We start from the raw sequence: 14098 nt of genomic DNA, 5'->3' as shown, positions 1-14098 counted from the left end.
TTTTTAAACTGGAGTAACAGTGTTTCTGTGAATGCACAGTGTGGTGTGAAAAAAAAAGTAATCTTTCTACAGCTTCATTAGCTGATAATGCCAAAGATTCATAAGTTTCATGCAAACAAGAACTAGTGGTTCATGAAGTTGTTCCACTAGCGGAAATAGGTTATGATAGTGTTACTGCAGAAGAAAGTAGAGCAAGCCAAAAACCCCACAAGGAAAGAAAATTATCTACAGAAGGTAACTGCCTTCAAGTTGCTGATGACATTAGTGATCCAGGAACCTGGCCAGATATTATAAACAAGTTTAGGATGAGATCAATTAAGGAAGATCTGCAAGACAGTGAAAAATGAAAAATTTCATGTGAATAGTGGGACAAGAAGATGGTTTACTGTTTTTCATTGCTTCCATCATCTTTCAAATAACAGAAAAGTTAATTGAACATAGCTTGTACGTTATCAAATAAAAGATCCTGTATTTTGCTTTTGTTGCAAGTTATTCAATTTGAGTGCTGGCTCTCTCACAAGAAATAGGTTAAGAAGCTGACAAAGCTTGCAAAAATTATCTCTAAACATGAACTGTCCCACAGCCATATTACCAAAATGTGAAAGTGGAAATAGCTTTTGAAGAGAATTAAAAAATCAAAATTAATGGATCAGCCAGCTCAACATCAAATTGATCAGGAAGAAAGGAGGTGGAGATTTGTTTTGTGAAGATTATTTTCCACAGCATGTTCCCTTCCTGATAGAAATCTTCCATTAGGAGGCAATCATAAAATGTTTAGAAACCCAGGTAATTGAATCTTCTTAGGGGGCTAAACCTTGAAGACTGGTTGCTTTAAGTAGGGGCATACAAAATGAAATAATTACCATAACTTTTGATGAGATTGTAGCTATCATGATGAACATCATACTCAAAAATAAATAATATTCAATAATATTGGACCGTACAACAGATTTGAATGACAAGGAGGAATTAAGCATAGTTTTGAGTGGTAGATGTGTTTTCCAAACCAACTGCAATTGAAGAATATTTTTTGGCTTATATAAAATAAATGACACTACAGGAAAAGGTATCACAGAATTGTTGTTTCAGATACTACATAGCTTGGCATTCTGCTTGCAGATTGTCAGAAACAATCTTATAACAGTGAAAGCAAGGGCAAGAAGAGTGGTCCTCAAGCTCGTATCATTGAAGAAAATCCAAGTGCTCATTATAAACTCTAAGGAGAAGAAGAAAAATGGATGCACCATGAAGGAATTACCTGAATGGGACAATGGGATGGAAATCAGTGGATGTGATGTACATGTACAGACAAACAAATGATTACAGTTTCAGAGAAACTTAATGAGCTTTACAAATTGAGCAAGTCAGTAACAAGTTGGTCAACCTCTGGCTTTTATGCAAGCAGTTATTCAGCTTGGCATTGATTGACAGAGTTATTGGATGTCCTCCTTAGGCATATCATCCCAAATTCTGTCCAACTGGTGCATTGGATTATCAAAATCCTGAGATGATTGAAGGGCTCTGCCCATAATGCTTCAAATGTTCTCAACTGGAGAGAGACCCAGCAACCTTGCTGAACAAGATAGGGTTTGGTAAGAATGAAGACAAGTGGTAGAAACTCTCACTACATGCAGGCAGTATTATCTTCCTTAAATGTGAAATGAGGATGACTTGCCATGAAGAGGAACAAAATGGGACATAGAATATCATTCATATACTGCCTTCTATGAAAAGAAATGGCATCTCAGATTATCACTCCTGGCTATCAGGCTGTATGGCAGGCAACAGTCAGGTTAGTAGCCCACTGCTCTTTGGGGCATCACCAGGCATGTCTTTAGCCTGGAATCTCACAGACTGGAGTAGAATTGTCTTCAGTAATGAGTGTCACTTCGAAATGAGCCCAGATGACCAGCAGAGATGTATCTGGAGAATCCCCGGACAGTGGTGGGATACCAACCTGACTGTTGCCCACCATACAGCCGACAACTAGGAATGGTGGTCTGAGGTGCCATTTCTTTCATATCAGGATCCCTTTGGTTGTAATTCAAAGCACCCTAATAGCACAGTAGTAAATTGAGAATATTTTATGCCCCATTTGAATTCCCTTCATGAGAAGCCATTCTGGGCTTATATTTCAGCAAGATAATGCCTACCGGCATGCAGTGAGAGTTTCCACTGCTTGTATTCATGCTTGCCAAACCCTACTTTGGTAAGCAAGGTTACCAGATCTCTGCACAATTGAAAATGCTTGACGCATTATGGGCAGGGCCCTCCAGCCATCTCAGGATTTTGAGAATCTAACATGCCAGCTGGACAGAATATGGCATGATATCCCTTAGGACGACATCCAACAATCGTCAATCAGTGCCAAATTGAATAACTGCCTGCATAAGGGCCAGAGACTGGCCAAAATGTTATTGAGATGCCCAGTTTGTACAGCTCTTTCTCTTGAATAAATTATGCAATTTTTCTGAAGTGTACTCATTGTAACTTTATTTACTGTATTACTCGTTGTGCTCATATTTCCCTTGTTTTAGTGTATATTTCCTGTATTTTTGTGCATTTTTAATACCTAAATGCCTACATTTAACACAGAAAAGAAAAATTGAGGATGTAGCCAAGGGGCAGCACTGTTATGTCTACATTAGAAAAAATGATAAATGGACAGATTATAAAATCTACACACCCTATTCTTAAAATCTGAGCTTAACACATTACACTCCATATAAAAAAATCATTGAATTAAAATGCCCATGCTAAGTTGCGGGTATACTAGTACTTAATAGACTGCTGGTCCATTTGCACGTAGATTCAGACAATCCATCATTTTCATCAAAACTGTTTGAACTGCACACACACACACACACACACACACACACACACACACACACACACACACACACACACACACACAGATTCAGACAATCCATCATTTTCATTGTGTTGTGTTGTTTTGTTTTGTCAGATGACAGCCACCAGATAGTGTTTTGTTCTTAGTTGCACCTAGTTACTTGGGTAAACATGGTTGGTGCAAGGCTTACATTCGATGAAAGGAAGTCAGTTTTGAAGTGGTATTTTAAGTACAAAAACAGTAATGAGGTTCAATGGCAATGGTGAAATGAGTATCAAACAGGGCCACCGACATGTTTAACGATTCGCCGCATTTGAGACAAATTTGAAGTCAAAGGCTGTGTTAAAGATGTACACAAACAACGATCTGGATGACCTGTAACAGTAACAAGTCCAGCTAACTCCCATCGTGTGTTACAACAGTTCACTCACTCACCACAGAAGTCTGTGAGACAGTGTGCCAGTGAAACTGGAGTGAGTTGCTCAAGTGTTCGGCGAATTTTGAAGACAGCAAAGTGTAAGTGCTACATCCCATGATTGCTACACGCAATGAACGAGGATGACCCAGATCGTAGAATGGAGTACTGCGAGTGGTTTACTAACATGGTGCACAACAATGAAGAGTTTGCAGAGATGATTGTGTGGTCTGAGGAGGTACAGTTCAAACTCAGTGGTACAGTAAATCGCTAAAATTGCATCTAATGGACCGCCGAAGATCCGAACGTCCATGTAGACAAAGCCGTGAATTTTCCAGGAGTAAATGTGTGATGTGGGTTGTCTCACCGGGGCTTGATTGGGCCATTCTTCTTTGACGGCACAGCTACCGATGAGGTGTACCTTCAGAAGCTTCAGATTTCCATTTTACCTGCCATCCGAGACTTGTATGGAGACGGAAGAGTTTACTTTCAACAAGAGGGTGCCCCAGCTCACTATCAAAATCGTGTTATGGCATATCTCGATGAAAATCTACCAGGAAGAAGGATAGGCCATAGAGGTGCTGTGGAGTATCCACCACATTCCCCAGACCTAACTCCTCTGGACTTTTACCTGTGGGGAACACTAAAGGATGTCATTTATCGCCGGCTGGAGTGCCCGAGCGGTTAAAGGCGCTACAGTCTGGAACCGCTACGGTCGCAGGTTCGAATCCTGCCTCGGGCATGGATGTGTGTGATGTCCTTAGGTTAGTTAGGTTTAAGTAGTTCTAAGTTCTAGGGGACTTATGACCACAGCTGTTGAGTCCCATAGTGCTCAGAGCCATTTGAACCATTTTTTGTCATTTATCAACAAAAGCCATGCACATCGGATGAACTTCGAGAATCCATCGTACATTCATGTGCAAATATCCAACTGAACACGTTGCAGTCAGTAGTTCATGCTGCAGTTTGGCAACATTGTTTGTGTGTGGATGTTAATGGTGACCATTTCGAACACCTACAGTGATATTTTTAAGTTAGACTTTAAGCTACACTTTCACCAAAAATGAGACAACTCCATCTATTAGTTTGCAAATTATGGACTTTTAAACAGTGGATATATATATATATATATATATATATATATATATATATATATATATATATATATATATATCTCATCCAGCTTTCAAAAGCCTGAGTAACAACCTTTTGCAGCACAGACTGCTGTGAGACATGCAGGAAGAGAGTCAATGAGATTCTGGAAAGTATTGTTCTGACAGGGATGTGGAGCCATGCTGACTCAGGTGCCATGGCCAGCTGCTCTATGTTTTTCAGTTGAGAATTCATTGTGAGAACAGACTGGTTGAGACTTTCAACTGGGTTTAACTCTCTGGGGTTTGGTGGCCAGAGGAGGACAGTAAACTCATCCTGGGGCTCCACAAACCATGCTCATACACTGCTATCTTTATGACACATTGCACTGCCCTGATGGTAATGCCATCGTGCCAAGGAAAAACAAACTGCATGTAGGGGTAGACATGGTCCTCAGGAATAGATGCATACTTGTGTTGATCCATTATACCTTCTAGGAGAATGAGATCACCCAGGGAATGCCACAAAAACATCCCCCAGACCATAACACTGCTCCTCCAGCATGGAACCATCTGCTTTCAATTGTTTCATGCTGTACATGCCAATGGCCATCTGTCTGATGGAGCATAAAAAGTGATTCATCTGTAAAGGTCACCTGTCATCACTCAGTGGACATCCAGTTGCAGTATTGGCAAGCAAATTCCAGTCTTCTTGTTCAATGAACAGCATTTGGCAAGGGTGCATCAACCACACACCTGCTGCAGAGGCCCATATACAGCAAGGTTCACTGATCGGTCTTTGAGGAGATGATGTTGGTAGCACCTTGGTACATCTATGTAATCTGTTGCTCAACAGCTGCATGTCTATTCACCTGTACACATCTACACAGCTGTTGTACACCCCTGTCATCTATGGCCTGTGGTGTAACATAGTTGCCTTGCTGCCACTCTTGGATAGTGCCATTTTGCCACACACAGGATACTTTAACCACAGTGGCATGCAAAAGGTTTACAAATGTAGCTGCTTCAGAAATGCTTCCATCCTTGGCCTGAAAGCCAATGATCATGCCCTTTTGGACATCAGATAAATTTCTCTGCTTCATTAAAATGCCTACACTGTTTTCCATGTCCACCTGACACACTTTACATACCCTCCGCTGCTTGTGCCACTACCTGTCATCTGTGAATGGTTATTTCACATTGATGTTGAACATAAGTAGTGGTCTCATTAATGTGACTGGACCATGTGTTTATATATTTTTCTTCAATTAACTCATTTACTCATTCTTTTGAAGTCTCATAAAAATGTAAAAGAGAGGTTCAGAATTATTTTTTCTTATTTGTTTAACTAGATGGCGATCACTTGTTTTCATTTTTCTGTCACTGGTTTCAGTTGTTATCTATAGCCATCTTCAGATTAGTTGTGCAGCACAAGAAGCCTTCTATCAAAAATAAACATGAAAGTTCTCAGCTGAATCTGGCAATTGATTTACAAGTGAGTGTTGTCCAGTTAACTGAGTAAGAAAAAAATATTCATTTTTAAAATCAGAACATCCTCTGAAATGACAGTTTTGTCATATTTCATATTAAATCCATAAGACATACCTTCATATAAAGGAAGCCATTAACTACACCATGCGGTCGATGGGCAGTTCCAGTAATCAGGTGCCACCCTTCTTCATTTGCCAAATTAAAATACACAGCATCAATTGCCTACAAAAACAGATTTGGTTACTGAAATTATTATAAAATGATCATTGGACAAATAAACTATGTATCATTAATGTTGTTGATACTACTAATGTTGGTAATGCTACTAATTATTTATTGAAAAGCAATAACCATTCATATCAGCTTCCCCAAAAAAGGTAAGTTTCTGAACTTTAACGATTCAAGAGATGTATAATTTACTAATACACAAATCACAAATTTCAGTACACAAATTTCCTTGCATCATGAGAACATTTATACAAATATTACAGACTTACAGACAGACACTTTTTTCTTGCCCTAAGAGGCTTGAAAGTAATTACAGTGAACAAAGAAAGTGTGACAAATGGTATGAATAGCTACAAACCTACTACAGATTTGTCCAATTAATCTTCAGTTTCAACAAAGAGCTGGTATCTATTAATATGAACCAGATATAATCTTAGTCACAAAACTGATTTTGAAATAATAATTCAAAATAGATACCAGGGGCTGGAAGTTTAAGAATAATTCAAATCTAGTGGGCATTAAATGACCAATAACAGTAATTGATTTGCTGAAAGCTTTTTACGTGGTTGATCATAAAAATCTCCTTAGTGAGATATGATGTTATGGCAATATAGACTTCACTATCAGAAAAACCTAGCTTAATGAAGCCCACAGATTGTCACCAGGAAACAGTTACTGAAGTTTTAGCCATCGATATTATAACCTAATCTCTGGCTCACAAGACTCAGTAATTTTTCCCTTCCATACTCTAATCATTTCAATATAAATGTTCATGTTCACATGATTATCATATCTTGCAACAATGCAAATAATAATAATGAACAGAGAGGAGATAGAACCATTTATAAAAGTATCACAGACCACCTTAGTAGGTGAGAAAACAATGCACAGCTAATAATGGATATCTGGGAGATTGTCTAAATGAAATTTCACTGTAATTAGAACACAAATACTAATACATTTGTGGTAATTATCAACTAATTTAAACTGTTTATATCTAATGAATGCATCACTCAAGTAATAAATAGTATGGGGTCTTCATGTAATAAGTTTAAGTGAGAGACTAAGCATGAGGAATACTCAGGTTGTTGTTGTTGTTGTCTTCAGTCCTGAGACTGGTTTGATGCAGCTCTCCATGCTACTCTATCCTGTGCAAGTTTCTTCATCTCCCAGTACTTACTGCAACCTACATCCTTCTGAATCTGCTTAGTGTATTCATCTCTTGGTCTCCCTCTACGATTTTTACCCTCCACGCTGCCCTCCAATGCTAAATTTGTGATCCCTTTACGCCTCAGAACATGTCCTACCAACCGATCCCTTCTTCTTATCAAGTTGTGCCACAAACTACTGCCCAATTCCAATCAATACCTCCTCATTAGTTATGTGATCTACCCATCTAATCTTCAGCATTCTTCTGTAGCACCACATTTCGAAAGCTTCTATTCTCTTCTTGTCCAAACTATTTATCGTCCACGTTTCACTTCCATACATGGCTATACTCCATACAAATACTTTCAGAAATGACTTCCTGACACTTAAATCTATACTCGATGTTAAGAAATTTCTCTTCTTCAGAAACACTTTCCTTGCCATTGCCAGTCTACATTTTATATCCTCTCTACTTCAACCATCATCAGTAATTTTGCTCCCCAAATAGTAAAACTCCTTTACTACTTTAAGTGTCTCATTTCCTAATCTAATTCCCTCAGCATCACCTGACTTAATTCGACTACATTCCATTATCCTTGTTTTGCTTTTGTTGATGTTCATCTTATATCCTCCTTTCAAGACACTGTCCATTCCGTTCAACTGCTCTTCCAAGTCCTTTGCTGTCTCTGACAGAATTATAATGTCTTCAGCAAACCTCAACGTTTTTATTTCTTCTCCACGAACTTTAATACCTACTCTGAATTTTCCTTTTGTTTCCTTTACTGCTTGCTCACTATATAGATTGAATAACATCGGGGACAGGCTACAACCCTGTCTCACTCCCTTCCCAACCGCTGCTTCCCCTTCATGCCCCTCAATTCTCACAACTGCCATCTGGTTTCTGTACAAATTGTAAATAGCCTTTCGCTACGTGTATTTTACCCCTGCCACCTTTAGAATTTGAAAGAGAGTATTCCAGTCAAAATTGTCAAAAACTTTCTCTAAGCCCACAAATGCTAGAAATGTAGGTTTGCCTTTCCTTAATCTATTTTCTAAGATAAGTCGTAGGGTCAGTATTGCCTCACGTGTTCCAACATTTCTGTGGAATCCAAACTGATCTTTGCCGAGGTCGGCTTCTACCAGTTTTTCCATTTGTCTGTAAAGAATTCGCATTAGTATTTTGCAGCTGTGACTTATTAAACTGATAGTTTGGTAATTTTCACATCTGTCAACACCTGCTTTCTTTGGGATGGGAATTATTATATTCTTCTTGAAGTCTGAGGGTATTTCGCCTGTCTCATACATCTTGCTCACCAGATGGTAGAGTTTTGTCAGGACTGACTCTCCCAAGGCGATCAGTAGTTCCAATGGAATGTTGTCTACTCCCGGGGCCTTGTTTCAACTCAGGTCTTTCAGTGCTCTGTCAAACTCTTAACGCAGTACTGTATCTCCCATTTCATCTTCATCTACATCCTCTTCCATTTCCATAATATTGTCCTCAAGTACATCGCCCTTGTATAGACCCTCTATATACTCCTTCCACCTTTCTGCTTTCCCTTCTTTGCTTAGAACTGGGTTTCCATCTGAGCTCTTAATATTCATACAAGTGTTCCTCTTATCTCCAAAGGTCTCTTTAATTTTCCTGTAGGCAGTATCTATCTTACCCCTAGTGAGATAAGCCTCTACATCCTTACATTTGTCCTCTAGCCATCCCTGCTTAGCCATTTTGCACTTCCTGTCGATCTCATTTTTGAGACGTTTGTATTCCCTTTTGCCTGCTTCATTTACTGCATTTTTATATTTTCTCCTTTCATCACTTAAATTCAATATTTCTTCTGTTACCCAAGGATTTCTACTAGCCCTCGTCTTTTTACCTACTTGATCCTCTGCTGCCTTCACTACTTCATCCCTCAGAGCTACCCATTCTTCTACTGTATTTCTTTCCCCCATTCCTGTCAATTGTTCCCTTATGCTCTCCCTGAAACTCTGTACAACCTCTGGTTTAGTCAGTTTATCCAGGTCCCGTCTCCTTAAATTCCCACCTTTTTGCAGTTTCTTCAGTTTTAATCTACAGTTCATAACCAATAGATTGTGGTCAGAGTCCACATCTGCCCCTGGAAATGTCTTGCAATTTAAAACCTGGTTCCTAAATCTCTGTCTTACCATTATATAATCTATCTGATACCTTCTAGTATCTCCAGGATTCTTCCATGTATACAACCATCTTTTATGATTCTTGAACCAAGTGTTAGCTGTGATTAAGTTATGCTCTGTGCAAAATTCTCCCAGACGGCTTCCTCTTTCATTTCTCTCCCCCAATCCATATTCACCCACTATGTTTCCTTCTCTCCCTTTTCCTACTCTCGAATTCCAGTCACCCATGATTATTATTTTCGTCTCCCTTCACTACCTGAATAATTTCTTTTATCTCATCATACATTTCATCAATTTCTTCATCACCTGCAGAGCTAGTTGGCATATAAACTTGTACTACTGTAGTAGGCGTTGGATTCATGTCTATCTTGGCCACAATAATGCGTTCACTATGCTGTTTGTAGTAGCTTACCTGCATTCCTATTTTTTTATTCATTATTAAACCTACTCTTGCATTACCCCTATTTGATTGTGTATTTATAACCCTGTATTCACCTGACCAAAAGTCTTGTTCCTCCTGCACCGAACTTCACTTATTCCCACTATATCTAACTTCAACTTATCCATTTCCCTTTTTACATTTTCTAACCTACCTGCCTGATTAAGGGATCTGACATTCCACGCTCCGATCCGTAGAACGCCAATTTTCTTTCTCCTGATAACGACGTCCTCTTGAGTAGTCCCCGCCCAGAGATCCGAATGGGGGGACTATTTTACCTCCGGAATATTTTACCCAAGAGGACGCAATCATCATTTAACCATAAAGTAAAAGTGCATACCCTCGGGAAAAATTACGGCTGTAGTTTCCCCTTGCTTTCAGCCGTTCGCAGTACCAGCACAACAAGGCTGTTTTGGTTAGTTTTGCAAGGCCAGATCAGTCAATCAGCCAGACTGTTGCCCCTGCAACTACTGAAAAGGCTGCTGCCCCTCTTCAGGAACCACACGTTTGTCTGGCCTCTCAACAGATACCCCTACGTTGTGGTTGCACCTACGGTACGGCTATCTGTATCACTGAGGCACGCAAGCCTCCCCACCAACGGCAAGGTCCATGGTTCATGGGGGTAGGACACTCAGGTTATGGTTAGGATTTATGACACAGATGATAAATTGGAATTATCTTTATACTTATTCTATTTAGATTTGCTGCAAAGATTAATAACTTTCTGCACACTTCTTTAGATTCACAAACCATGGGTTCTTCTCCCTGTTCATTTATTGTTTCATTTGTTCAACACTCCATTCTATGTCTTGTGTGTTTCTTAACCATAATTAAATGCTATATCCACCAAATTTTTAAATGTTCATCCCCCTCTTTCTCTTTGTTAAGGTTTCAAAAATTGAAACACTAGTTCTGAAAGCTCACAAATAGGAGCATGTAGTTGTTGACAGTAACACAACTCACCTGTCTATTGATAATACCACTGATTTTATACATTTTGTTAATAAGGTACAGTTTTTCTCGATCAATCTAATGAACATGTTACAATAAAGTTATTTCACAAAACAGATGTATACCTTAGGATGTTGTGATAATGTCTGCATACAATCCATGCTTTCTGCTGACACCCTGGATTTAACACCATATCCAGCATCAGATTTCCATAGGATGTGTAAGAACTGAAGAAGTAACAAATTATTTGAGAAGCAGCACTATGAAAATCAAATTGAACAACTGAATATCAAATATACAGGGTGGTCCATTGATAGTGACTGGGCCAAATATCTCACGAAATAAGCACCAAACAAAAAAACTGCAAAGAACGAAACTTGTCTAGCTTGAAGGAGGAAACCTGAGGGCACTATGGTTGGCCTGCTAGATGGCGCTGCCATAGGTCAAACGGATACTAACTGTGTTTTTTTTAAAATAGGAACCTCCATTTTTTATTACACATTCGTGTAGTATGTAAAGAAATATGAATTTTTTTAGTTGGACCAGTTTTTTCGCTTTGTGATAGATGGCGCTGTAATAGTCACAAACGTATAAGTATGTGGTATCACATATCATTCCACCAGTGTGGACAGTATTTGCTTCATGATACATTACCCATGTTAAAATGGACCATTTAACAATTGCGGAAAAGGTTGATATCGTGTTGATGTATGGCTATTGTGATCAAAAATGCCCAACGGGCGTGTGCTACGTAAGCTCCTCGGTATCCTGGACGACATCATCCAAGTGTCCGGACCATTCGCCGGATAGTTACATTATTTAAGGAAACAGGAAGTGTTCAGCCACATGTGAAACATCAACCACGACCTGCAACAAATGATGATGCCCAAGTAGGTGCTTTAGCTCCTGTCACAGCTAATCCGCACATCAGTAGCAGACAAGTTGCGCGAGAATTGGGAATCTCAAAAACGTTGGTGTTGAGAATGCTACATCAACATTTATTGCACCCGTACCATATTTCTATCCACCAGTAATTGCATGGTGATTTCTTTGAACATCATGTGCAGTTCTGCCACTGGGCATAAGAGAAATTACAGGACAATGACAGATTTTTTGCACTTGTTCTATTTAGCAACGAAGCATCATTCACCAACAGCGGTAATGTAAACCGGCATAATATGCGCTATTGGGCAATGGAAAATCCATGATGGCTGTGACATGTGGAACATCAGCGATCTTGGTGGGTTAATGTATAGTGTGGCATTATGGGAGGAAGGATAATTGGCTCCCATTTTATCAATGGCAGTCTAAATGGTGCAATGTATGCTGATTGCCTATGTAATGTTCTACCAATGTTACTACAAGATGTTTCACAGCATGACAGAATGGCGATGTACTTCCAGCATGATGGATGTCCTGCACATAGCTCATTTGCAGTTGAAGCAGTATTGAATAGCATATTTCATGACAGGTGGATTGGTCGTCAAAGCACCATACCATGGCCCACACATTCACTGGATCTGACATCCCCATATTTCTTCCTGTGGGGAAAGTTAAAGGATATTTGCTATCATGATCCACTGACAATGGCTGACAACATGCGTCAGCGCATTGTCAATGCATGTGCGAACATTACGGAAGGCAAACTACTTGCTGTTGAGAGGAATGTCGTTACATGTATTGCCAAATGCACTGAGACTGACAGACATCATTTTGAGCATTTATTGTATTAATGTGGTATTTACAGGTATTCACGCTGTAACAGCATGTATTCTCAGAAATGATAAGTTCAAAAAGATACATGTATCATGTGGGAACAACCAAAATCAAATGTTCAAATGTACCTAAATTCTTTATTTTAATTTAAAAAAAACCTACCTGTTACCAACTGTTCATCTAAAATTGTGAACCATATGTTTGTGACTATTACAGTGCCATCTATCACAAAGCGAAAAAAGTGGTCCAACTAAAAAATTCATATTTCTTTACATACTACATGAATATGTAATAAAAATGGGGGTTCCTATTTAGAAAAAAAACCACGGTTGGTATCCATTTGACCTATGGCAGTGCCATCTAGCGGGCCAACCATAGTGCCCTCTGGTTTCCCCCTTCAAGCTAGACAAGTTTCGTTCTTTGTAGTTTTTTTGTTTGATGCTTATTTCAAGAGATATTTGATCCAGCCACCATCAATGGACCACCCTGTATTTCATAAAAAGTTTATTTAAATTACAATTAATTCAAAATGTATCGCAACTAGAGAAAAGACAAGGTTTGCTAATATGTACAAGAATTAGAAGAAATTAATGACAATGCACATTCTACTTCTATATTTGCATTTGTTGTCCACAAGCCACCATAAGGTGTGTGTTGGAGAGTACATTACATAGCAGAATAAATTTTCCCACTTCTGTTTCACTTATAATAAGTAGACCAGAAGAATGATTGTCAATGGCCCTCTGCATAAAACTGAATTTATCTTATTTTGCCCTTTTGTTTATTATGTGTGACATGTTTAAAGGAGCTATATGTCCAATCATACTTAGAATTCTGAGAGCAAGTATTTTTGTGAAACACAGCACACTTCTTGAAGTGCCCTGTAAGAGAGCTTGCTAATTGTTTCTGTAGCACTTTCACATTGATAAAACAAACTGATGATGTAGATCAATTTGTCTTTGAATTTTCTAAATCTCCCCTATTTATTGAGCTTGGCAATGGTCTCAGACTGATAAATAACTCCATAAACTAGATCAAACTATGGTTTTTCATATAAATTCCTTGCAAGTAAATTAAACATCCTTACAACCTTTCTGATAAATTTCAGTCTGATATCTTCCCTCTCAAAGCTAGATTCATGTGACTATTCCATCTTAATGTGCACTAGAGAAGTACTCCCAAATACTTGAAATTTATGACTGGCTGCACTGGCTGATTGTTTAGCCTTTGCACCAAAGTCTGATTATAGTCATGTTTTCAAGCACTCCATAATATCTTTACATTGGAATTTAAATCATTCAAGAACATAAACAAGACCACCACATTTTCTTGAAGTTCACAGGATGCTATTTTTACCTTTGATAATGCGTGAATACATGCTAGGAACTCTTTGGTCCAATTTCACCTGTTTTAATATTACATAAACATATATTTCGTTTGATCAAAGCAGCGTGGAACTGAATCCTAAAACTGCTGGAAGCAAATAAATGTGGTATCAACCAAAAATAAACTATCTTCAATCTTCCTGGTCTCAATAATGAATATAGCAAGCTGGGTTTCACACAATTAAACCTTGTGGAATCTATGTATTTTTGTTGTTAATGATGGATATG

The 14098-nt window shown here is 38.7% G+C and overlaps 1 protein-coding gene across 1 annotated transcript in view; it reads right to left on the bottom strand.

Moving 5' to 3' along the window:
* Positions 1-14098, bottom strand: part of LOC126184833 (uncharacterized) — a 78976-nt gene that overhangs the window by 43926 nt on the left and 20952 nt on the right. The window contains exons 2-3 of the mRNA XM_049927422.1: positions 10895-10996; positions 5963-6070 (exon numbers count right to left, since the gene is read on the bottom strand). Of these exons, the coding sequence (XP_049783379.1) occupies positions 5963-6070; positions 10895-10996 (210 nt within the window). The remainder of the gene's footprint in view (positions 1-5962; positions 6071-10894; positions 10997-14098) is intronic.

Source organism: Schistocerca cancellata, chromosome 4, assembly GCF_023864275.1.
Source record: "Schistocerca cancellata isolate TAMUIC-IGC-003103 chromosome 4, iqSchCanc2.1, whole genome shotgun sequence".
Lineage (NCBI taxonomy): Eukaryota > Metazoa > Arthropoda > Insecta > Orthoptera > Acrididae > Schistocerca > Schistocerca cancellata.
Note: the sequence above shows the minus strand (reverse complement) of the source record. Positions and strands in the feature narration are given on the sequence as shown.